This window comes from Marmota monax, unplaced genomic scaffold (genome assembly GCF_021218885.2).
Source record: "Marmota monax isolate L192 unplaced genomic scaffold, Marmota_monax_Labrador192_F-V1.1 WCK01_AAM20220418_F8-fsc00007, whole genome shotgun sequence".
In the NCBI taxonomy this organism is placed as follows: Eukaryota; Metazoa; Chordata; class Mammalia; order Rodentia; family Sciuridae; genus Marmota; species Marmota monax.
The window spans coordinates 10481552-10506313 of record NW_026692781.1 but is presented as its reverse complement, the minus strand read 5'-3'; the positions used below and the strand labels follow the sequence as shown (position 1 = coordinate 10506313).

The 24762-nt window shown below is 49.2% G+C and overlaps 2 protein-coding genes across 6 annotated transcripts; both read right to left on the bottom strand.

The window, feature by feature from the left end:
- Positions 1–235: 235 nt before the first annotated feature.
- On the bottom strand, positions 236–18099 carry Hoxd3 (homeobox D3). The gene is made up of 4 exons (XM_046447187.2): positions 16857–18099; positions 6689–6808; positions 5368–5992; positions 236–3198 (listed from the first exon to the last, which is right to left on the bottom strand). The coding sequence occupies exons 3-4, from the start codon at positions 5906–5908 to the stop codon at positions 2441–2443; spliced, it is 1299 nt and encodes a 432-aa protein (XP_046303143.1). The 5' UTR covers positions 5909–5992; positions 6689–6808; positions 16857–18099; the 3' UTR covers positions 236–2440.
- Positions 6689–23819, bottom strand: Hoxd4 (homeobox D4). 5 transcript variants are annotated; one of them, XR_009227017.1, is made up of 3 exons: positions 22248–23819; positions 21278–21707; positions 6689–6793 (listed from the first exon to the last, which is right to left on the bottom strand). XR_009227017.1 is itself a non-coding variant. In XM_046447195.1 (3 exons), the coding sequence occupies exons 1-3, from the start codon at positions 22669–22671 to the stop codon at positions 21233–21235; spliced, it is 726 nt and encodes a 241-aa protein (XP_046303151.1). In that variant the 5' UTR covers positions 22672–23819; the 3' UTR covers positions 18302–21232. The 5 variants fall into 5 exon arrangements, 2 of the variants coding, with proteins under 2 accessions (XP_046303151.1, XP_046303150.1); XR_006852252.2 differs by having other exon boundaries at positions 6692–6808; XR_006852253.1 differs by lacking the exon at positions 6689–6793 and adding an exon at positions 10176–10264.
- Between the last annotated feature and the right edge of the window lie 943 nt (positions 23820–24762).

Below are 24762 nucleotides of genomic sequence, written 5' to 3'. Positions count from 1 at the left end.
CAAAAGGAGGGCCTCGGGAGGCTGTGGCTGCCTGGAGAGGGAGCCCGTATGTACCCCGCACTTCCTTGGAGCTTGAGTATGAGAGGAAGCTGTTGTCAGCCCAGCTAGACACCTTTTAAAGTCTAATCCATGAAACCCTAAGCCACAGATGACGCTTGGGGCTTTGCAGACACCCGCAGACTCAGCAGATACTCCTGCGGTAACACACCGCGCTGGAAAACGCCTGGAGCCATGATGCATTATGTATTTTTATTATTATTTATGGTAGGAAGAGGAGATGAGGGAAAACCGGGCTGAATCTAAACAGCCTGACAATTCATCTATTTAATATTTAGCCAGTTAAGAAAGGTGGTTGTAATCCCTGCAAGGCAGCGAGCTTTTCTTTGATTTCCCTAATAGCTTAAAAAATAATTTCTTACAAGACAATTAGAAATTTTGCCTATGGATGCAAATTTCATATAAAACAATGTTAAATCTTGAAAATGGGTAAAATATGCCTTCGTTTGAAGTCATTTATTCTGTTGATACACTTCTACAACATATATACTTTAAACCCCGCTCAGATAAAGTGAAATTTAGCAAAAAGATATCCCCTCCCACCACAACCTAACATGCCATTTTAAAAACAGCACAAAGGAACAAAAAAACCTAAATATTTTGAACCATCATTACTTAGCGAAACACAAACATCCAAATAGAAACGATTGTTGTTCCACCAGAAGAAGTTAAATTATTTCCACACGATAGGAATTTCACCTCCTGTCACAGGGGATGTAGTAGGAGTTGCATTATTTGTCAAATCAAACAGAGATGCGTGGGCCGACTTTGCTGAAATACAAAAGAATTAAACCTTATCTGAATGCATTTTCCAAGTGCCCCCCTCCCATGGAATTGGGTGCAAGTTGTCTGTCCCTAGCTTGAGCCACGCTAATATTTACAAAAACGGTTATAAATCTTTGAAGACATTTTGCCCCTTTTGTACAAAGAAACAGGAGTAAACAAGGTGTTTATACGTGTTATGTTCCATTAATGAAACTTTTATTACTTTACATCGTGGAGAACATTTGTTTTTCTTTAGAAATGAACTACAAACTACCACAAAGGAAAAATTTATGACAACGCTTCCTAGAGAAAAAGCTTGGGTGCCTGTCTCCAAATGATCAGACTTTTCCCCCATGCACCTTAGCTTTTTCAAAGCACAATTCTTCTTACAACTTCTCTTGTATCTTGTCTTTGATTGTCAGTTTTCTTTCAAAGTTTATTTTTTATTACTTAATGCAGAAAAATGAGCTCTGGCCTCTCTAATGTAACATTAGATTGTATCTAGAAAGAAGGTGGTAGAAACAGCAAAGCAGGCTCTGCTTTAGCAAAACCCTATCCCAGTCATCCCACCCAGAACATTTCTAGGTTTGCATCCTCAGATCCCCCCACCATATCAATAGCTAGAATGAAATAATGGAGTACCTCCCAGACCAACTGGTGCAGCAGATTCCAAATTAATAGAATGATGTTTTTCAAAGAGTCAATCTTTCATAAAGCCTTCCACTGGGATTGTGTGAAAGATATAGGCAAAGTGATCTGCTTGCAAGTGTGTGTGATTAACACAGATACACTTCCAACCGAGAAAATTTTTTATTCTAAATATTTGTTCAAATAGTACCAGACAATTTGACATCATTAAACTGTGTCGAGTGGTGAGGGCTGCGGCTGTTGAGAAATGACTAACGGGTGTCATGCCATGCCACTGGGCTGCCTGACTCTACCCATGAAGGACAATTTGTGGTCTTAATCCTTTACATCAACTACAAACATCAGCCACGGTTACAACTGTTCAAAACTACTCTCTCAACTAATTCAGACCAAGGGACTAAAGAGGTGAAATGTGGCCCCCATGGCCTGGGAGCGCGTTCCTAAGCTCGGCTGGAGAATTCTACAAATATACATATAAATACATTAAGACGAGGATAAATAATCAGGGAAACGAAATGACTCGCTTCAAATAATAAATACAGATCGTTTAGTCCGATGCAATCCTTACAGGATGGGAAGGAGCATATAAATTAAGGTCTCAGAAACTAAGCTAGACGCGGGCCAGGCCCAGGACTCTCCAGGCTCTAGTGCCTCTGCAGGGCGCGCCGCCGATGGGTCTCAGACTTACCTTCGGGGCACTATTACCAGATTAGAGTCCCTCGGTCCGCAGTATATGGCACTGTCAGGCTTATGGGGGGAGTATTCTTGCGGCTGATTTATGGCGAGTCACCCAAAGGAGGACGCGCACGGAGGGGAGGCCCGGTCACCTATGCCTCTGGCCGCTGATGGTTGGGCCAGAGCGGGAAAGGGGGATCTCCGAACTGCCCCGCGGGCCCCACTCGCCACCCCTCCCCACCACCACCAAAGCAAAAGAGGTAATTGCGCCGCGAATTCGGGCCCACGGCGACCGCTACAGATGTGTCAGTTTGGGGGCCTCGGGCAGGCGTCCCTGAGACGAGTGGTGGGCGGAGAGATCTGTGTAGGTGGGATGAGGGTCGCATGGTCCATGGTGGTGGTTGCCAGGAATTTGCGCGGCACAACTGTAGTCCACGCTGGCCGAAGATGGGTGCGAGAGGTGACCCAGATTGAAGACCGGCCCGGACGCGGGCGCCATGGAGTCGACGAAGTTGCCTCCCACATACACTGGGCTGCCCTGCAGGTTGGCGCTGGCAAAGCCGCCGCCGTTGCTCGCCATGGGGTGGGGCTCGAACTCGGGCGCAGCGTAGCGCTTCTGCTGTGGCAGGCAGCTGCTGAGCGGCGCCGTGTAGGCGGCCAGGCCATACATGTTGGGCTGCGATTTGGCGAAAGCGGGCGGGGAGGGTGCGTCGTAGGCCAGGCCAGGCACCGGCGGCAGCTGGCCAGAGTATGCCACATGGCCCGCGGCGCCGCCGAGCGGCGGGCTGCGCTCTGGGGACTGGCCGGCTGGCGAGTGCAGGATGCCCTTGGCCTTCTGGTCCTTCTTGTACTTCATGCGCCTGTTCTGGAACCAGATCTTGATCTGGCGTTCGGTGAGATTCAGCAGGTTGGCCATCTCCACGCGACGCGGCCGACACAAGTAGCGGTTGAAGTGGAATTCCTTTTCCAACTCCACCAGCTGAGCACTAGTATATGCCGTGCGCACCCGCTTGGACGCTGGGCCCGGCGGGCTCTTGTCCTCGCAGCTCTCTCCTAGACAAGGGAGGGAAAGAGAGTGGGCGCTGAGCGAGGGGATAAGAACCCTTAGGAATGGAGAGGGGTGCTTCCCTGGCTTCATTTTCCTCCACTACTTCCTTCACTTCCAATCCTGGGGCGAATAAAGGGCTGTGAGATTCCGAGGGGGAACTCGCTTTTCCGCACCCCAGGCCTACCTATTAGTCGCACCTGAAACCTCCATCCGCCTTCTGAAGTCCTATTCACTGTGCCCTCCCTTCCCACTCCATTCTAACCCATCATCTCATCTCCACCCAAAGGCCATGAAGGACTTTAATGAGAGATTAGGAGCAGCTGGTAAGGCCTCCCCCGTGCTGAAGAAAGGCCAGACTTCTTTGAACACTCCTCCCACCCTCTGCTGCTCCTGGAGGTGGGGGGATCTCCAGCCTGCCTTGCTTAGAGGCTGGCTCCTGGGCAAAGCACCCTGCAGGAGTAAATAATGGGAGTGGTATCTTAATACCTCACTGTATCCCAGCTGCACCCAGAGATAAGGAGGTGATAATCCCACCCCCAAAAGTACTAACATACTGCCCCGGAGTTTTAGAGGTCCCAAGACCAGGCTGGAAGCATTTTGAGCATGGCAGTGCTAGGTGCAGTGCCTGGACACTGGCTTCCACCACCCCTGACACCTCTCAGCTGCTTGTCTACTCCCTCACTGGGAAGACAAATGGATTTCTCCTGGGAGGGAGGGCCTGAGCCTGAGCCTGAGCTGAGGAGGGAGGAGCAGAAGAAGAAGCTTACAGGCAGGAAGACACCTTCCCCCTAGCAGTAGCAGCCCTAGGGAGCAGGAGACCAACCAGAGACCTGATAACAAGCCACATCCCAGGGTTCAAACTAGCCCTGGACCTGGAAGCATGTTCATCTATCTAAAAATAAACCCTGTTAGAGAACACAAGGCCAGAACATTTCAGGAACCAATCAGTCTGAGCAGAGAAAAGGAGCAGGTGTCAGAACTCCTGGCCATGCCCATCTTCTACATGCCCTGGATGGACCTAGAGAAAACCTTCTCAGTTCCAGGGTCTTCCCTTTTAAGGAGTGAAATCCAAGGCTGCTCCTGTTTCCCAGAATATCCTCTCCCCCTAGGACATGAGCTTCCTCATAATGGATTTGCTGGAATAGGAGAATTGGGCTGGGATAAGCCAAGTAGAGTCTCTTGGCTTTGCCTTATAGGCCTAGAAATCAAGTGGATTCAAATCCACCGCTTTACAGTTTTGTGGTCTTGGGCAAGTTGCATTTTGTCTAATGATTTCTTTATCTATAAAATGAGAATGTTATCACATACCTACCCTCAAAGTATTCTTTGAAAAAATTAGAGAATGCTTGCAAAGTTCTTGGTGTGGTTCTTAATACTCCTTAGACATTAACTCATGTTAATTTAAAGGAGTAGGATTCATAGGATATGGGCTACATAAACACCTGGACTTAGGAATCATATTACCTGTCTACAATTTTTAATTTTATTTTCTTCCTTCCTTCCTTTCTTTTTTTTTTTTTTTTTTTTTTTTTTTTTTTTTTGTACCAGGGATTGGACACAGGAGTACATAACCCCTGATCCACATTACCAACCCTTTTAATTTTGAGGCAGATCTTGCTAAGTTGCTGAGGCTGGCTTTGAACTCTCAATCCTCCTGCCTCATTCTCTCAAATGGGATTACAGTGCCACCATGCTCAGCCCTTCCTTTCTTTTAAAATTGAGGCAGAGTCTCACTGTTGCCCAGGCTGGCCTCAAACTCCTGGGCTTAAGTGATTCTCCTGCCTCAGCCTCCCCAGTAGCTGGAACCTCAGGCAGGTGCCACTGCACCAGGCTCTGTCTTCAAAATTTAAAGAGATGTTGGATGGAAGTGGGTGGGAGCTGAGTTATAACCAGAAGCTCAGGAAAGCAGATAATTTGTCAGTATAAGAAAAAGCTCTTATTAATAAATATGAGACCTGTCCAGCAATGGCACTAGCAGCCCAGAGTGGAAGTGAGCACCTTGTCACTGCAAGGGTATGATCCCAATCATAAACATTAAAAGGAGTAGGATTTTGGACCTTGACCTCCATGGTTGCACTTAAAAGTTCTGAGTCTCCTGGTTCCTGAGTGACTGGGGCTTCCTGGGGCCATTCTACAGGGGACCTGGTCTAGGGGTGGTCCCCTCAGAGAGCTACCTGCAGTGGCACAGCTGTTCTTCTGCTTGGAGTTCTGTCGAGACTCTTTCATCCAGGGGAAGATCTGCTTGCTGATGGTGGCTGAGGAACTAGAAGCATTGGGCCCACCCTTGGCCTTCTTAGCAGGAACTCCTCCTCCAGGATTGGTGGGTGAGGAAGGGGGCAGGGTGGGTGGTGGAGGTGGGGGCTGTGGGGGCTGCTGCTCTGAGTTCAGACCAGGAGGCTGGCTGCCACCACCCCCACTCTGGCTGTTCCCAGTGCCAGGTCTCATGCAGCTGCCATTGAGTTCAGCCCCCTTGTGGCCTGGGCCTCGAAGAGGTGCAGAGTTCTGGATGGAGCAGGCAGAACCTGGATAATCAGTGTCCAGGGAGTTGGCAGCAGTAGGGGGTGGATAGGGCTGATGAGGGTTGCTGTAGCCATAAGTATCAGTGGCTTTGCTGTAGCCATAGCTGCTGAAGAGTCCTGGGTTTTCATAGTATGCAGCCTTCTGCATGGTGCACTCCAGAAGCTCCAGGGCCTGCTGACCCTGCTCAAATAACATTGACTACCACTGTGTCCTTGGCCACCACCTCCAGTGTCTGCTGAATCCTGAGAGAGCTGGGCCAGGCCCCGAACTCCAGGTGACCTGACAAGAAGAAAAGTGAGAGGGCCCAGAGGAACTGTCATTGGCAAGACCAGTCAATATAGAAGGACTAGCCCAGGTTCTCTGCCTCCTACCCACTTTGTGTTGGAGGAATGGGTAAGGTTCTAAATCTGGGATTTACTTATTTGAGCCCTGGAAAAGTCTAAAGGAATTTCACCTAAATGTAAGAAAAGACCTTTTCTTCCCTTTAGTTCAACTCTAATCTAGGGAAGGGGCTTCCTCCCACCCCCAGATACAATTTTCTTTCTTCAACACTGTCAATTCAGGGGCTGGAGTTGTGGCTCAATTCAGCCTTTGAGCCTTCATGAAAATAAACCTATGGCCTCATACATTTTACTACCTCATTTAAACCCCTAAATTGTGAGCTTCTTGCAGGCAGGGACTGTGTCTCATTTATCTATGTAGTTATAACATCATCTCAATGCCTTGCATATGCTAACTGCAATAGATGCTTGTTGAATGAATGAGTGAATGAATGGGTAAATCAATCAGTCATTGGGTAATCTCTCTCTTTGTATGTTTGGTGCTAGGGATTAAACCCAGGGCCTCCTGCATGCTAAACAGGGCCCAACCACCAAACTACACCCCAAACCCATAATCCTAGTGTTTTAATGCACAAAAGAAGCCCTACAACACACTCAGAACTGTCAAAACCCTCCCCCAAAGTATGTTACCCACCTAGTTTCAAAATCACCACATCTTTCATGAAGACGCAGATAATTCACTTTTTAATGACAGGGTGAGAATTCGCTCAATTAATTCTGTGGGTCAGCTCTGTGAGATCTACAATGCAGAAAGCTAGAAGATAAAAACCAAGAAGAGCACTTAAAGATTCCCAGACTTATTTTGAGGTTAAAAAACATTTATTTCCTTTTATCTACATTTTTCTAGACCTGATACAGTATGTTCCTACTACTTTTAAAGGGACACCATGGAAATGGTTAAAGGGTTTTAGAATTTTAAATGGATGTAGCATGGGTAAATGGAGAATAATTTATATTATAACTTTATCATATTTACCCTGGATCTATTCTATAAATAGATATAATTGACCTCTGCCCTGGATTATCTATTCCACCTACTTTCCACCCAGTCCACAACCAATAAGAGAACCTGTCATGGCATAATTGAATGGACCCAGGATTAGAAGAAGAAGAAGAAAAAGGGAAAACACAAAACAAGAAAAAGTCTACCCCTTTTGTATCCCCTGACTTTTGATGGGAGATTTCTCTCCTAGATCCCCCCTCCCTTCTTCTTGAAAGACCCCTGAGGAGTTAAAGTATAACTAATACCATTCAAATACTTTTGTCTGTTTGATAAAGAAAACTCACAGGTCAGCTCCCTGGTCTTAATTCTTGATCTCATCCTTCAGACAACTTTCCAGAAACTCCCCCTGGTTTCATCATGATAGACCACATTCTGGAGACAGCTTATGTGGCTGAAGTGATTTGACCATATTACCAACATCACTTCTCCATGCACTCATTTTCCATCCACTTTCACCAAAAAGCCTAACCAATTTGAAAAGTTCTTCAAATAAGCTGTTTTAAGTAGTATTGTCCCCCATTTTGTTTTAGAATCTAAATGAATGTGCCATTTGTCTTGATGTGAGACAAGATTTTTCTCAATGGGATTCTAAAACACTAAGACATAACTGTTGTAGGAATTGTTTCCATTAGTGTTTGTAAATATACACAGTTAGGCTATCTATTTAACAAAGCTAGATTTAATTTTTTGATGAATTTTCTTAGTCTCTGACTGTTAAAGTTACTGAATATCAAATGGATGCTAACTCCTCATCCTGTGACTAATATTTTCATGTGTTTTCCCCCAGGGCCAAAAGACTAGACTGGTTACATGTCAGGACTTTCCTAGGATGCTGCTTCCAGTCTTAACTCTCTGGAAGTCTAAATGGTCACATCAGACACCACCAGAACTTGTTACTGCTTCTGTCATTCCACTGACAACTTTGGAACCAAAACATCCCCCTCCTACCTCCCAACTTGACCAAGTTTGCCTTAATACGTGGAGCAGTCACATCAAAATAGCTTATTTATGAACTGAGCAGGTCTATGGATAGGTAACTGTGTTCATATTTCTTCCTGTAACATATGCCTGGAGAAAACTCTGTGTACAGACCTCAAAAGTACAAGCCCTGGGTAGCTTCCTGAGTAACCATAGTCTGTTCTTCTGCCTGTTTGCATGATCCACTACCTTACGTCCATGTCCATTTCCCCATAAGGGCACAAGTTGTGCTGTTCTCACTGGGAAAAGACTATTCAGTGTCCCAAAGAACTCCCCTCTCCTAAAGCAAAACCTGAGATTATTGTTATGAAACTGGTTGAAGGGCTTATTTCTTTCCAGAAATCACTACTCCTTGTGAACTCTGCTTGAACCTAAAAAGCAGGAACGGGTCATAAATCACTTGGACAATGGTCAACTGTTCAGTGGCTCATCTTTTCCATCACCCACCCCCCAGCCGTTTTTTAAAGGCTTTCTTTTCTCGCCCTTTGGTACCTTTGCTCATTTGGGATCCAAGACCCAAATGCCTTGGGGGTAAAGACAAGCCCCTGGGGGGAGGGGTGGATGAACCGGGATTGGTATTTTTCCCAAAGTCCTCAGTTATCCTTTCCTCTCCCTCTTCCTCCTCCTTCTCTCTCCACCCCTCCCCCAGCCCAAGGAATGGGACGTAGCAGTCGCCCCAATCCCTTCCCGCTCAATCCCCTGTCCCTGTTGGGGAAGAATGCCAAATGGGTTTGGCTAGTCCTTTCTCCAGGTCCCTGGAAATTGCTCAATTCAGTTGGGAGACCTAACCGCAGGCCCGGAACCCAGGGCCAAACCGTCTCCAGCCAGAAGAATGGCGTCTTCAAAGCCACCATCACCCGCTCCCTGGCCGCGCTGTCCTGCAGTTTCCGCCGCTATTCCGAAGCAGCAGAGCCCCGATACTTGCTCACTGCACTTAATTCTGCCCAGGATCAATACCTAATATGATACCGAATAAATAAAAGGCGCTCACAGCGGCCAGGGGACGGGGTTATTAAGCAGCTGGAGCTCTCACGGTGCATATCAATGCACCTGTCATTGTGGTTTGTAACAAAATTTATGACTGCGACCACGGCGGCAGTAAACGCTTCAGTAAGGAATGAAAAGAAAAACACTTCCCAAGGCCGGACACTTTTCAGAAGTGGAAAGCAGGCTCCGCGTAGGAGGCAGCGCAGCAAAAGAATTCCCTACTCCGCACTTTTCCCGCTCATGCATCCTACGAGCAGCGGGATTATATAAAGTAGCCGGCGCCGGCCTCTGCGAGCAGCTCTGCTCCTCGGCCGGAGTCGGGATGGGACGCGCAGCTTCGCAGAGGACCAAAGACCTGCTGCCCGCCATGGCCTCGGACACCGGGAGGCACCACCGACACGCAGAGGCCTGCTGGCGATCGCTCGCCCGCGGTGGCCGCGGGAAGGCAGGGGGAGGAGGAGGTTTGAGAAGGGAGGGGATGACATACAGTCGCCGGTTTTGTCTCCTGTTGCAACCTAGTAAATTCGGACGGGTACACTCAATCTGTGCAAGCCGAAAGAGAAGGAGGAGGTGATGGTGTGCTGGTTGAGTCAGTTTCTCTCAAAATTCTTTAAGGTTCGAGTTGGCCTCCGGCTTCTCTCCCTGCTCTGCCTATCCCAGGGCCTCAGAAGCCCGCGGATCTCTTTCTGACAGCCAGTACTCTTGATGGACATCCCTGTTAAATTCACTGGAACCGAGCAACGATTCTCCTCTCCCCGATGGCCTGGCCACTTCAGGTTTTTGGAAACCACTCCTTTTCAGGTTTGCTCAGAAGGGGGTTTGTTTATGTTTTGTCCAAGTTCTCCCTCTCTTTCAGCCCAAGCCTCTTCTGTACTATGGAATGCACATTCTAAATCACTCTTATATAGCCCAGATAACTTAATACTGTACTATACCCTGCATTTAAGGCACTGTGCTCACCCCATTAAAGTGCCATAAATTTGAAGGCGGATGATCAGTTATCATGTAACAGGCGACAGTTCACACTGAGGTGATCCACTTCAAAGCTGCCCTTTGTTTTATGTCTTGATGTATGAATCCTGAGATGGCTACTTGAGTTGTAGGACAAATGAAAATGTAGTGGAAATTATTTTTAAAAATCATCCCCACTCACCACAAATTTGTATGTGTGTTTTCTTGAATTTTGTTTCTAACTCTTTTTGTAGGCTCTTCAGTTTCTTTTGATATTCTGTGGAGGCAGATCTGGAACAAAATGGAAAACTCAATAGCAGCCGTTTCTTTCTTAGAAACACGCGGAGAAGCTTTACCCCCTTTAAGAGTGCCATAATCAATGTGACTATTGTATGTGGTGCCTGCAGCCATTCCTGAAGCCTTTTCCCCAGCAGAAAGAAGACTCAGTTGGCTCCTGGGGAGCTAGAGGCCTTAAACACCAAAGTCCTTGGCTGAATGGGGGACAGCTTGGACCTGAGGAAAGTGCCAGGCTCTCTGTCAGGGGGTGACCCTAGTGGGTCAGAGGTGTGCCATGGAGTGGTGGGGGAAGCAGTCAGCTCTCCTCCTGCCCCCACCAAGCTAAATGCTCCTGCTTCCAAACCCAGAGACCAAGCCAACCCTCTAACGAGCAGAAGAGGACTGTGCAGAATCATGGAGGGAGAGAGCCAGGCGACAGCTTAGGACAGCAGGAAAGGAGAGTAATTATGTAGATGTATCTGGGAGCATCCTAGTCAGGGGCTACACTGTTGAGAAGGAGCTGCACACTGTTTCCCACTTTTTACATTTTAACTTTATCTTAAATGGTTTTCCAGACATTTTTCCAGTAAGTACCCACCACATGCTTGGTCTGGGCTGCTCACTCCAGTGTTGGGATTAGGCTGCAAACCACCAAAGATACAAACATCCTTTCCACCTACACTCTCAACACAAGAACAGTCTAACCACCACCGCCGCTGCTCAGCGGGTGTTGGCCCCCTGTCAGGTGAAAGGAGAGAGACTCGATCTCCCTCTTGCATCTGCCCTGTGCAATTTGTCGACTCAGTAGTTTGCAAACACTAAACTGCACCCGGGAAAGCCCCCACACAAAGCGTTCAGGGCGCTCTAAAGACCAGAGCGCGCAGCCATAAGCCTTTGAAGTGACCTTTGGCTCGCACCGCAATAACTCACCCCTTAATGAACACCCAACGGAAGCGCCTCGGAGAGATCCCAGCCCGGTAGGACTCCTAACTTCACGCCCCGGCTTCAGCTTCCCAGACGACCCGGGCCCAAGGGCACAAGTCACTGGATCGCTCCCCACCCCCAGGTGGTTCGGCTGGGTCAGGCCCTGAGGTCGCCGAGGCAGAGGTGCAAAGTATCAGGGCTCTCAAGCCCGCGGGTCCTGGAGCCGCTTTATATAATACATTCACGTGGGCGGACGTCAACTCTCGACGCTTGATTATTTTTTATTTATTTTTGAAAAAAGGGTTCTTTAGAAGTAGGAGCGTCCCCTCAGAAGAGCTAAGTTGGGAGGCCACCTAGGGCGGTGATCCCCCTGCGCCTCTAGCTAGATTGTTTTCCAGCTGCAGTGGAACAGGGTAAGTTTGCGCCTGGGTGTTGGGGGATGCGCCGGTATGCTCTGAGCTCCGAGCGCAGAAGGTTTGGGAAGGGGAAGGGAAAGAGGACCCTAAGTTAGTCAAAGTTGAGCCTCCAGACGAACCCCCAGCGCCTTCTTCAGCGCTTCTTCCCATGCCCACTTACCACCCAGCGTTGACCCAACTTTGGCTTCTGTCGTGCCCCAAATCCCGAGCTTAACCCAGCTGGCTCTGGGCCACCAGTTGTAATACCTTTTTCATAGCCAGAAACTTGGAGAACGGGAGGGAGCCCTGTCCTCCAGTTGTCAACCAAAAGCTAGCTCCAGGCAACCCCGGGCTCCATAACCCCACCCCCCAGCAGCACCCCGGGAAAACACTTTAGGATAGGGCCAGCGTGGAGCCTTGGTGGGGATTATTGAAATTTTCGGGGAAGTTATAAGTGAGTGCTCCATGGGGCCAAATGAAATGCTGCTCGCAGTAATTGGATTCAGCTGACTAAGCTGGCAGGCACGCAGCTCCAAGGCAGTGAACGAAGAAAAATGTTCACCGACTTTAAGTTCTGATGGAGCCAAGCTCAAGCAATTGACAAAACAACTTTACTGCTCTCCTTTGATGGTGAGGCTCCTGGAAATCAGTCCTCCCAATGGGGCCTGTCCCAAAATAGGCTTTGGGAGTGCTCCTAGCTTTGGGGGTCCCTTCTCCTTAAGGTTCAGTCTGGTTTGGCCCAGTGGCCTTCTCTTGAGTACACAGCAACTCACTGGATCTCATGAAGCAACTCAGTCTGGCCTTAACAGGGTAAGACCTGGGATGGGTTGTCCTGTCCTCCCCCAGCAAGAAGCCTCAAGGAACAAGTAAACAAAAGGATAGGTGGGATGCGGGAATCAATACATGATTTAGCTTTCACTCGGGGTTCCTTGGGGAAAAGGACCCAGAAACACTAAACCTTTTCTCTTCCACTGTTGCAGTCAAACCCCTAGATTGGTGAGAAGGAGAGTGGAGAAGCCTCCCAAACTCTTTAGGGTAGTTTGGGGGTTCTTTCAAATTTGCAGGGAGAAGGTTGGGAGCATTTTACTCCCAAGGGGGAAAATACTAAGCCAACAGCAAGAGGCAAAGAATGAGTGTGTGGAGCTGGATTCCAGAACAATGCAGGGAGCTGGCTGGCTGGCCACTGAGTTTATTTTAAATACATATAAATCAACCGGCCTGCACCCAGCCCGGCAGCCCAAGACACAGAATTAATGTGATGCTCCATCTTACTTTGGCAGTGACAGTGTAAAAAAAAAAAAGTTTCTTTTTATTAATTTCATTTTCAGCTCATTCTCATAACTGCATGTTACCTTCAAAATACTAACTCCGGCCCCCAACCCCCTCACAGAAACCCCTCCTCAAATTGCCTCCACAACCCCCAGTACTGCCAGCCACCCTCCAAGCCTGGCAAGGTAGTGTCCTCCTAACCTTTTGGTAGGCGGGGAACGTCCCCACAAAGCTCACCTCCTTACGATTAATCACAGTCCTCGATGTATATGTAGAAGTGTATCTAGGTCTACGCATGCTGCCTCACCAATTGGCAATAATCAAGATCACAGATTACACAGAATAAATCATATTTAGTATCCCGCTCAGGGCAGCAAGCAGCCCCGTGCCCAAAGATTTCCATTTTGTCATGCAATTGCTTACCTGTATCCCAATTTATCATAAACCTGGTGTCCTCGGCCTCAGACTGGGCGCCAGTGGGGGGCAGAGCTAGCCTTCCCCCTTTGTCTGCAGACAACACTGTCCCAACCCTCGTCTTGCGCTCTCGCAGACGCGGCCATATACCCGAGCTCACGGAATTCCCGGTAGAACGGAACCAGTCTGAGGTTCAACTACCAATAAACGCAGGAGGAACGAGTTCGCAGTCCCCGAGCTGGCTTCGCCTGCGCTGCGCTCCGGTCGGTCCACCCACCCGCCGGTCAGCTCTCGGGCCCAAGCGGTGGCCACTCGCACCCCCACCCACTCCTAGGTTCCTGCCCAGCCCTCCCAGGCCCCCCAGAGCTCAGGGTTTGTTTTGCTTTCGGAACGTAGTCCTTTCTGGATTTGGAGAGAGCCCCGGAAACCCCCTCATAGTCGGGAAATACAGACGCTGCCTTCAAATGTGAGCATATTTGTTCACGTGACCCCAAGGGAAGATTGTACTGATTGAGGCTGAAACTTTCACGCCATCCAGCCCCGGAGCGCAGCCAGGCCTGGGGGGATAGGAGGAGGGGCGCAGGAGGCGTGGGACACGGGCTTCTTCTTAACGGCAGACTCGAGTGGGTGTGGGACGAAGGGAAAGTCTCTCTCTCTCAGGTTGGGGCTTACCCGGCCACAGCCTGGCTGCATGCAATGGGATGGGAACTTGATAGTCTCCCCTCAACGACAAATGACTCTGGCTCGGCGTTCCGCCAGACTAGTTCGGGGGTTGGAAATTTAAAAAAAAAAATATCTTCCTTAGAGGCATCTATGGAAAGGGCTGTGAAGCAGCATTAATTTAGGGTTCCCTTAGCTCCCCGGTCGCCTTGCCCGGTATTTGGTATTCGGTATCCAAATGCACCGGGGCAAGACTCTCTCCCGTCGCCTAGGAGGACGCTTGGATCTTCCCAATGCCTTGGTGAGGCACTGAAGTTGTGGCACAGCACAGGCTGTGGGATTCGGTGGCTCTCATCCCTGGCCGGTCACCCCGGGGAACCTTGCTACCAGCACTATTCCCTGGGGCCTTGGCTGCTTCCTCGGACTCCGCAGGCAAACCACCACTTCGGAGACAGAAAAGTCCCCTAGCAGCTGGCCAGGACCCTCTCTGAACCTTGAGCACCCCACCCGGGTCCTTCGAGGCCTGGAGTTGCCTAGGCGCTGAGCCGCAGCCCGTGGTGACCTGTATACATCTCCAGATCTGAGCAAGGCCTACGGATCCCTCAGGCCCAGCGACAGCCAGGCCGCGACTTCCCCGCTTCCTGCGGTGCCTCCGGGAAGGCAAGAGGGTTTGCGGAATTAGTCCCTGCTGGGCTTACCTGGGGGACAAGGAAACTTCTATTTTATAAATATTAAATCATAACAGAATCCCACCACGCTCCAAGAGGTTGGGTGGGATTCACCGTACCCATTCTGATTGTAGAAAGAAGAATTAAGCACACCTGGGCCAGCGGCCAGCCTCCAGTCTCCACCTCCTGGATTGTAGCTAGCTCCCAGGGATCTCCATTCTGCCCGATCCACATCCCAGATCCCTCACTAAGAAAAGCTCTTCACCCCATCCCCGAAAGGGATTTTCATTGCCAATGTTGCTTCTCAGCGGCATCAGCCATGGAGCCCAGTTGCTGCTTAGAAGGTCTCAGACAAGGGAAAGTGCCCAAAAAGCCGTAGATGAGCACAGGAACAAGGGAAGAAGATCCTCCGCATCCCTATCCCAGAGACTCTGGGATGTCCTTGAGGATGAGTAAGGGTCCCAGCCTCCAGACCTGTTGGCGAGCCCCTCCTTTTGTTCACCTGTCCCAGCCAGGGCGGAGACCCACTCGGGGTGTCTCTCCCAGTCCGACCGTGTGTGTCCCACTCCACTCCCACTCGGAGGACCCCGCCCCCAAACCTCCCGCTAGGGGCCAAGCCTGAAGCCCGCGGCAAGTGTTAATCCCCAGCCAAAGAGGGGGGCTGCTTTGCGGGAATTTGTCTCCAGGAAAGGATCTAAGCCTTCTTCAATCGGAGCATATGTTCATAGAGCAATAAACCGGAAAGATTTACAGTCCTCGCCCGGCCCCCAACAGCCTCACACCCTTTCAGGAATTACTTACGATGATTTATCACACCAACTCGGGCAATTGTCACACTGATAAAATAGCCCAGGCCGGTGCCCGCCAAGCCCAGGCCTTGGGAGGCTGTGGGCTGCCGGGCTGCCCGGCCAGGGAAGCTTTTTCTGGGTTTCTTTCTGGGACTACAAGGGGATGTCTGGGTGCGTTGAAGTGGGTGGGGGTGGGAGGGGAGACCATTCTCATTGAGAAAAATGCAAGCAGCTCAGAGAAAGCGCCCGGAATCTGCGCTGGAGTCACTTGCTAAGCACATAAACATTTGTCATCTTTGAATAATTGAATTAATGTGTTATTGTTTGAATGTATAATTCATAACGGAGGAAACTTTGTTTCTTTCCTGACGCGAAAATACACACACACCAAAAAAGAATGAAAACACCTATAGTCCCAAAACAACCACCGCAGACAGCCAGTCCCAGCTTGCTGAAATCATCCTCAAAGCCAATGGAGGCATCTCAGGAGGAAAGGAGCCGAATAAAGAGACTGTTCTTTGGGACACACAGGTCAGAGCTGAGAGTTAGAGGAAGAGAACCTTTGCTGCTGCCCCCAGCCCAGGTCCTCAGCAAGCTGGGAGTGGGGTGTGGCGGAAGCAGAGGACTCCCAAATTTTGGAGTGCGGGTGGAAAAAAGAAGGCTGAAATGGGAGCAAGCGAAAGAGATGGCCTTTTGCAGTTCTCCCCTGCCTCCCCCGCATATCCCTTTCCTGGAGGAGCCCTTCTCGCCCGGCTCTCGCACTCAAGCTTTCTTTTGCTTTTATTTTAGATCATAAAAAAAAAAAGTAAAAATACAGGGAAAATAAGGAGAAACTCCTCTCTGGGAGAAGGAGCAGAGCTTGGGAGAGGAAAGGGGAGAGTGGGAGAAGCAACTCGGAAATCATTATCTGTTGGTTAAAACCTGCCTGGGGTAAAATTTCAACTCAATTTTATAGCCTTCTATTATGACGCAAAGAAAAATTTACGACCCTCGCTTGAAAAGAGGGCCGGGGCCTTTTCTCGCCGGTTTAAGAATAGGCGGCAGATGCCGTGACAGCGACCATTGTTCCCGGTAGACACAGGCGACCGGGCAACCTCAGCCCGCGTGCGCCAGGCGTGTCCCGAGCCAGGCCGGTTTTTTACAACTCTTGTTGTCTCGGAGCAGCCTGCGCGCACCCTCTCCCTCACCCCTCGCACCCTCGCCCTTTGCACACCCTCACATCCTCTCTCTCTCTCTCTCTCTCTCTCTCTCTCTCTCTCTCACACACACACACACACACACACACACACACACACACTCGGCCGCTCTCAGTAATTTTTCATAAGTGCAAAGCTTTGCTGAACCAAGGGTCACTATCCAAGCCACAGACAACTTCTCGTCGGCGCGCGGTTCCAAATCAGGAAGCAAAGGGAACTATTTGTCAGCGGCCCTGACAGCTAAGTTCATTAAGGATTTAAATCTGATGAAATAAAAGTCGCCAAATATTTACCTGCCGGCCGCGCTCCCGCGCCCGCCGCCTGGGGCCGGGGGTGGAGGGCCGGGGGGCGCCGCGCGGGGCCCCCCTCAGCGGGTGATATTCTTGGGATCCCTGCACTTTCCAAGTCGGAGAGAGCCCTTTGCGTGGCAGATTAATGACGACTCCTTGTTTCTTAAGGGACGTGCTGAATTAATTATTTCGCCAATCACGTGGTCGGGACTTGTAGAAATCTATTCTTATCATCTTCCTTGCACTTTGAAAATTCTCCGGGTTATGAAAGGCCCTCCCCCGGCTGCCTGCGAGCCCCGGCCGCTCAGCCCGGCGCGGGGGGCAGGGAGGGCTCCCCAACATGGCGGGCGGGCGGGAAGCGCCTTCTGCTGAGGGTCCCGATTTACTGTACTGTACTCAGCGGGCTTGGCTATGGACTCGCTTCCTTCTCGTCCCTGCCGGTGATTCAATAGACACAACGGTATTGATGTATTGGTGGGCACAGGAGGAGCCATTAACCAGAAGACGGGCAGAGGACAATCATAAAATGTGTCTGAATATTTAAACTTCTGTCTAAGCACTTATAAATACACATGTCCACGCGTCTGGAGCGAGTCCTTCCATATATTAAGGACACATGTCTGATTTTATGCATTCTATTCATTTCCTGTCTCTATTAAGACCCCCATCTATTTTGGGACTCCTGTCTTGGCCCCCTTTTCAAGACTGAGGCCAAGATGAGGAAAAGCCCTGGCGATAAAAATAGTGCACAGTACTTTTTTTTTTTTTTTTTTAATAGTGGGAGTGTTTATTGTTGTCTGAGGGGTGGAGAGGTGCCGAGAAGGAGGGGCAGGTGCTGAAGGCCCCAGGTGGAGCTGAGCAGCACCAGAAAAGTAGAGGGAGCCCAGGATTGGAGGCCAGCTCGGTCAGATCAGAGGCGCTACAAGACAGCCTCAGCTCAGATCAGCCCAGGACCAACACTCTCTCCCAGCTTCTGGACAGCTGGAAGTTTTCTTATACAAATTACAAAGACTTCCTCTGAGGTCCTAGACTGAAGGGGTCTGGGGCTGGCTTGCACCAAGCAGAAAGCCAACATGGAGTCCCCTAATAGCCCAGGCAGTTACTTCTTTTCCTTTTAATAAATAATGCCCAACACCCTGCAACCTGAATTCAATCCCAGACTTTCCCATGCTCACAAAATAATGGTGGCCAAACTGGGAGTGTGTTTATACTAGGAGGGGGTAATAATAATTGCTAAGCCTTATACCCCTTAACAATCACACCTTAACACCAAGTAAATTGGTGCCATTTTTTTTTACAGGAAATAATAAGTTGTTTATCTTGAATGTTAGCTTTTAAAAGACTTAAAGAATGCTTCTGTCGAGGCATCAAACAGGAGGGAGATTTTGCTACACCTTTTATTATTTCAAATATAGATCAATGGATTACATCAAAACTACAGGCAACAATTAGTATAAATAATACTTTAATCAGTGGCAGCAAAACATTGGTCAATTCTATTAAAAAAGCATCTCATGTGAACAGACTCCATGGGGCTGACTGACAATGTCATCTCACAACAAAGGCTGCAATGGACAAAGTGAGATGGGAGTCTGAGGAGCAGTGTCCTCAGCAAACACTTCACCTCCCCCTGTCATGACCCCAACACAGGTTTAAAAAAGTAACACCACAAAACCAAATACTACTGGCCCATATATGGGGGGAACAAACTGGAAATAAATAATAGCAAAAGGGTTCTGGAGCTTTCCACACAGAGCATATTCCCAGATGGAAACTGATTTCCTTCCCTGCCCTAGGTGGTTGGAGGGCCTTTCCCCTTTCCTGGCCCACTCCTGTGGGGCCCAAATGGATACTGAGGTCTGAGTGGGACATCAGGGTTGGGAGCTACCCTCTGGGTCAGCCAGGCTCCATTAACATTTCAAAAGACAATCCCTGGAAGCTGAGAAGAAGAGCTGAGACTTATAAACAAAGAAGTTGTTTCTCTGATGAAATTACTTTCCAAAGTAGTGGGACCATGTTTAAGAAGAATCTGGGGTTTTCTTCAGGAAAACATGACTCTTGGCTTTCCTTTGAGACAGGGGAAAAGGCAGTTAAGCAGTGTGGCATTTGGTCTGAAGTTAGGTGAGTGACCAAAACTTTTTGGGAAAGGAAGATCTACATGATAATTCTCCATAATAGATTTGTAGTTAGATGTTGTGAAAATATATACTTTTTTACTTCTCCACAGGGGAAGGTTCTATGTTTGCACAGATTAGGGTTTTAGGAAAGAATCTTAGCAACTCCCCAATTTGCCTAAGGATAGTGGCTCTTTTCAAATGCTACATCCAAAGACTGCTCTCTATGTTAAAGAGGGGGGGGGGGCGGAGAAGGGTAGTTAGAGTCCAAAAGGTTAAGGGTTTAGAGGTCAGTCCTCCTGGCTGAAATACAGCTAATCGAATAGAAAATTTGTCCTCTGGATGAACCTGATTCTGTAATTTAGCCGAACTTCAGTAAAATACCTTTTCAGCCTCTCAACGTGGGGCATCAGAAAAAAAGACGTCTTGACTATGTATGAACTCTGTGCTTTTTGTCATAGAAACAATGATGCGAATAATGCAGGAATATCCATCTTTAATATCCCGACGTGGCGATATTCAAGTATTGCCATGTGCAAGTCTGAGAGCCAGGCTCACCCCAAAGAGGAACAAAGAGCTATCCCTAGGGTCTAATACAAAAGACCAAGGCTTGGAAGACACTTTAGAGAAGCGGAATTTTAGCCTAGGGACCTCAGTGAATACCTGCCCTCAGCTCTCAGGAGACACAGCACCAAAGAACACGCCTCTTTTTCCCTCTTCACTTAAGTGTATTTTAAGAATTACTACTAAAAGCTAAAACATTCTAAAGTACTAGGGAAAAGTAACTTCATTATGGATCTTAATATTAAGTTTTTAGCTTACCCTTTCTGCTTTCCCACTTGGGTCACTTATAACTAGGGGTTTCTTTTTTGGAGGCTTTTGGTTTTTGAAGGCTTTGGGATTCAAACTTTTGAAAACTTGTTTCATTTGAGTATATGAACTCTGAACATTACCTTTGACTCTTTCTCACTTATCCTTAAGGGTCAACATTTTTAGAAAAATGAGCTTTAAATTCTTCCCAAACATGACATTTAAAAAAGTGACTAAAGAACATCTCTTCTGTGGTTCAAGACTGATTTTTTAAAAGCACTATTCTCAAGGCAAAGAAGAGGGTCTGTAAACTTTTGTACTTTTGCAATTTCTGCTTCTAATTAATGGATTGAGAAAAACTTCCTTAAGGTTTTTTTTTTCCCCTTAAATTAAAACTTCAGGGGGAAAACTCCCTAAGACCAACTTTTGTACACTTCTAGATTCAATTAGTTTCTTTCTTAAAGCAATACTTCCTCACCTACCCACTGTTCCCAACTGCACAAACCTCCACCATATAGGCCATAACACCAATTCCTATGAAATCCTGCTATGCAGGATTTGGGAGCTATTTGGAACCCAGTTGGAACAGAAAATTCAGTCATTATCTGATGGCCCAGGGCATAGAGGTTTTGTTTTCCTTCCCCAGAAGGAAAATGTTGAACCATTTGTTTCCCTCACCACCACCCCTTTCCTTTAATTACTCAGAACTGCTTATAAGCACTGTGCTGGAAAACAAGCACATGTGGAAATATATTTTTCAAGAACTCAACTTCCAGTGGATCCTTTGCTTTTTCTAGAAGGGTTAAGGGTCCCCTATATTTCTTTCCAAGGAATGGGGAGGGAGTGGAGTTCCAAAGGCAGGTATCCGCCAGGAGTGAGTCCACACATATCTGTTCCAGCTCTCTGAAGCTCAGCCCCTTTGGCCATCTAAAGATTTTTGGCATGATGGTGTTAGTTATTTCTGTACCCATTTCCAACAAATAAATATTTAAGCAAATATAATCTAAACATAAAATAACCCGTTTCCTTTCCTTCTTACACTATTTCTTTGGGCATGGGACCATTGGGAGCAAAACACTTTCTTTTTAATCACACTGGAAGTATGACAACCCAGAAAGTTCAGAAATCCTGGCCCAGCTTTCCTGCTCCCATTGAAAGCACCTAGCACAGGGGTGGCCAACCTTCTGCCTCAACTCCCCCACATTACTAAACCACAAAGCTCCCTGGAGGGGTGGAGTGGGGGAGGGTGTCCAAATTCATACTGGGATAAAGCATCCAACCTTCATTTGCAAAGTCAAAATCCAACAGCTGAGATTTTCATGAGTTTAATGACTCGCCAAGGTTTTATGTTCTCAGTAGCTCCTGCCATATAATATACGTAGAGAGAATCCCGCCCATCCCTCCCACCCCCTTCCCCACTCTAGGGAGGGGGCTGCCCTCGGGCGGGATGCTAACCTAGTCCGAGGGCGGCCTGCAAGTCCCAGGTCCACCCCACAGTACCTTAGAGCCCAGTGAGGTGACAGCAGGCCCGGCCTGCCCCCGCAGCTTCGGCTCAGCCTGGAGCGAAGGGAGGGTTGGGCCCAGAGTCCCCACTTCTATAAAGTCGTCAGGTCCGTGTGGTGGTCCTTGGTCATGGGCTGCAAATGCTGGCCTGGGGTGGCTGAGGAGGAGCAGGAGGAGGAAGAAGAAGAAGATGATGACCTGCCTTTGGTGTTGGGCAGCTTATGGTCTTTTTTCCACTTCATCCTCCGGTTCTGGAACCAGATCTTGATCTGGCGCTCCGAAAGACACAGGGTGTGAGCGATTTCAATCCGACGGCGCCGCGTCAGATACCTGTTAAAATGAAATTCCTTTTCCAGTTCTAGGACTTGCTGCCGGGTGTAGGCCGTCCGGGAACGCTTGGGCTCCCCGCCGGTGTAGTTGGGGTTCACTGCGAGACAAAAAACGGACAGGACAGCCAGGTCAGCGCCAGGCCACTAGTTAGGCCCCTGGCCTCTGCGGCTCACTTCCTGGAGCGCCCGAGGCCGAGGTCCTCCCGCGCGCGCTCCCAGGCTCCCGGCTTCCTCCCTCCTGTCCTCTCCCCGGCGCGCACACTCCCACCCACCGCCTCACACCCACTCACTCCCCCCAGCGCCTCACAAAATCCCCCCAAAATGCTCCCTTCTCCCTGCTCCATCAAGAGCTCCGGAATTCCTAAAACATTTTGGAAATGCCCTTCTCCACTGCGTTCCCTCTCCTCTGAAAATGGAGTCCTCCCCCACCCCACCCCATCCCCACCCCCTTTTGCTCCCACAGCTAAGCATCCAGCCACATGGTCCCGGCCTGCTCCCTCAGCTATAAAAATTTATGGAGAGAGTAATTGCAGCGCCCAAGGAAGCTCCACCCGTCCCCATCCACACACACCCTCTCCCGGGGGCCCAGGCCAATGGGCTGTGGTGGGGGCCGTGGGGACACTGGGCCCCTGCCTTACCCGAATTCACGTGCACCTTCTTCATCCAGGGGTAGACCACAGCAGGCTGTTTGAGTGCCGTCCCGGGGGCCGGCTGCTTGGGGCCGCCGGGCTGGCTGCAGGCCCGGGCGCCAGGCAGGGGTGCGGGCGGAGGCGCCGGGCACGGCTCTCCTGGGGCGCTGTAGTGACCACCAGGGCCGCTGGGTTCTTGTCCGTGACCCCGCGCAGGCAGTGCTGAGCCGGGACCGGGGCCGCCTCCTCCGAAGGGCTGCTCACCGAAGTCGGGACGCGGGTAGAGCCCCGGGGGCTGGAACTCGGCGCCCTGTGCGCTGCTGTAGTAGTCGGCGCCCTGCTCGCCTAGGTAGCCGCCCTGCAAATATTCCTCGCACGGAGGAAACTTGGGGTCCACATACTTAGAGTTCACCATATACGAACTCATGGCCATTAATTTCAGAAGGTAGAAAATACTAATTTTTCTCGTGTTGTCTTTTTTTCTCCTTCCATAGGGCCCTCCTACTTGCTGTCAACTGAATAAAGTTGGGCAGCCATGTGACCAGGCCAACCAATGGGGAGGGAGGGAGTTTATCACTGGGTTGGTGAGCATCTCATAATTTTCACAAATTTAACTAAATAACATACATGTAATCAAGTGACTTGCCATGCCACATTTGAGGGCCCCTGCCAGATGTTAATGTAGTTACAAATCCCCAGCACCCCTATCCCCAGCAGGTAATCTCAGCTTTTGTCTGCCACTGACTTTGCTAATCTTCTATGCCCTCTCTACTCACCCTCTCCTGAAAGCAGCTCCTCCAAAGTGGGCACAGTTCAAGGAAGAATGAATCCTTCTATTCAGATACAGGACAACGAAGTGTGGGTAGGCAAGGTGACCTCTGAGTTGGGCAAAATGTCCCAGGCAGGCAGACTGCCTGCCCAACCCGCGGGAGCCGGGACTCTGCCATACAAAGACGGAGTCGGGCTTTGTCTTCATCAGGGTCACCCAAAAGTTACCAGAATCCGGCAGGCCTGAATTAAGTTAGGCAATGAGTAACTGCCATGCTTTTCTACCAGTGCTCAGGATGGGCTATTCCTAGCCAAAAAGTTGGGCCCTGCTGATAAGACAGGAGGTCCTCAATGCCCAGGTTCTTACAGCTGAAGGTTGTAGTGGGACTGTGGCAAGGGGACCTTCACCTCACCCAAAAGCACCCCAGAAGTGACCACTATCCTTCCTCTCAGCTTGCTTTCTTCCCACATAGGGCTCTAAAAGCCACTGAGTCTCTATTTGGGTACCTACATCTCTTTTCCCTGGAGGAGAGAGCAGGGACTAGAGCCAGCTGGCCATTCACTTTACTCCTCAATACTCCAAAACTAGCCCTCTAGCCCTGCATTTGTACAACCGATCAGGGTTTCTTTCTGTAGCAATATCCACCGGAGTCTCCATTTAAAGGTGAGGAACTTCTTGAGGAAAAGCCTGCATGATATCACCAGGCACAGTCCATCCTCCTGGAGTCCAAGGTAATGAAACAGAAAAAGGGAGCCGACCCATACCAGCTGCTTCCGTCTTTGGTCTTTGGCTATTTCAGAGAAACTTGAAGTTTTTGCATCGACCATATATTCCCCTAGAATCGAATCTGTGACTATGTGGATACCACACAAATTCGGTTCTACAGGGTATATATAGACAACGTTACAACCTCGGGTCCTACCCAGGGAGAAACTCAGACGGCTGCCAGCTCTGGCCTCTTCCTCTGCATCACCACCAGCCCAATGCAGCCACCAGCATTTTCGGAGACAATTTAAGTAGACTGACAGGTTTGGTGGCAATTTGCAGCAACCAGTTCCTTAATTCTTTGCCAGGGATGGGGTTATTGAGCAGCAAGAAACCAGGGCATTCTTCTTAAAAAAAAGAAAGAAAAGAAGAAAAAGATAAAGCATCCTAGAGATGGCGGCTTTATTACCCCCTCATGGGATCCAAAATACCCTTCTCCTTCCTCATCAAGTGATATTTTCCAGAAAGGAGTAAATGCCCTCAGCAGCAAAAGCAAAAGAGGCAAGAAGGAAATATCTTTTGCCTGTTCCTTCCCCCACTGCTTGGCTAATTCAGGTTGGTGGCCAAGCTAATTGTCCCAGAAGCCACACATTTACCTTCCTGGGCCCTCAGCCCGGCTGGCCTCTCCGTCCCTGCTGCTCCTGCAGACCCCAAGGCAAGGCACTGCTCACAGGCACCGAGCTGACCTGAGCTGAGGCCGGAGTGCTAATGGTGAAGGGTAGGGTGAGGGGTCATTCAAAATCATTTACAAACATATCACAAAGTTTCATTATTTTTGCTTTGCCGACAGCAGCACACAAGAGTACAAAAGTTCACGAATTTTGCCCGCCCCAGCGCCTCTGTGCTGTCCGGGGCTTGCCCCTCAGTTCAGGGCATCAGGAACGAAGACACATTTAGAAGCCAGGCAGAGTTCAGAGACAGAGAGATTTCCTGGCTTGAATGAGGTTTTTAGATGCATGATAGTAGGCCAAGGGTATCCAAATTTTTAAT

Excerpts from the sequence above, each read along its gene's own strand:
- Hoxd3 (XM_046447187.2), bottom strand. The coding sequence starts at position 5,908 with ATGTTATTTGAGCAGGGTCAGCAGGCCCTGGAGCTTCTGGAGTGCACC. Across the intron at positions 3,199-5,367 it reads GAACAGCTGTGCCACTGCAG|GAGAGAGCTGCGAGGACAAG; the intron begins GTAGCTCTCTGA and ends TCCCTTGTCTAG.
- Hoxd4 (XM_046447194.1), bottom strand. The coding sequence starts at position 22,671 with ATGGCCATGAGTTCGTATATGGTGAACTCTAAGTATGTGGACCCCAAG. Across the intron at positions 21,708-22,247 it reads GAAGGTGCACGTGAATTCGG|TGAACCCCAACTACACCGGC; the intron begins GTAAGGCAGGGG and ends TTTGTCTCGCAG.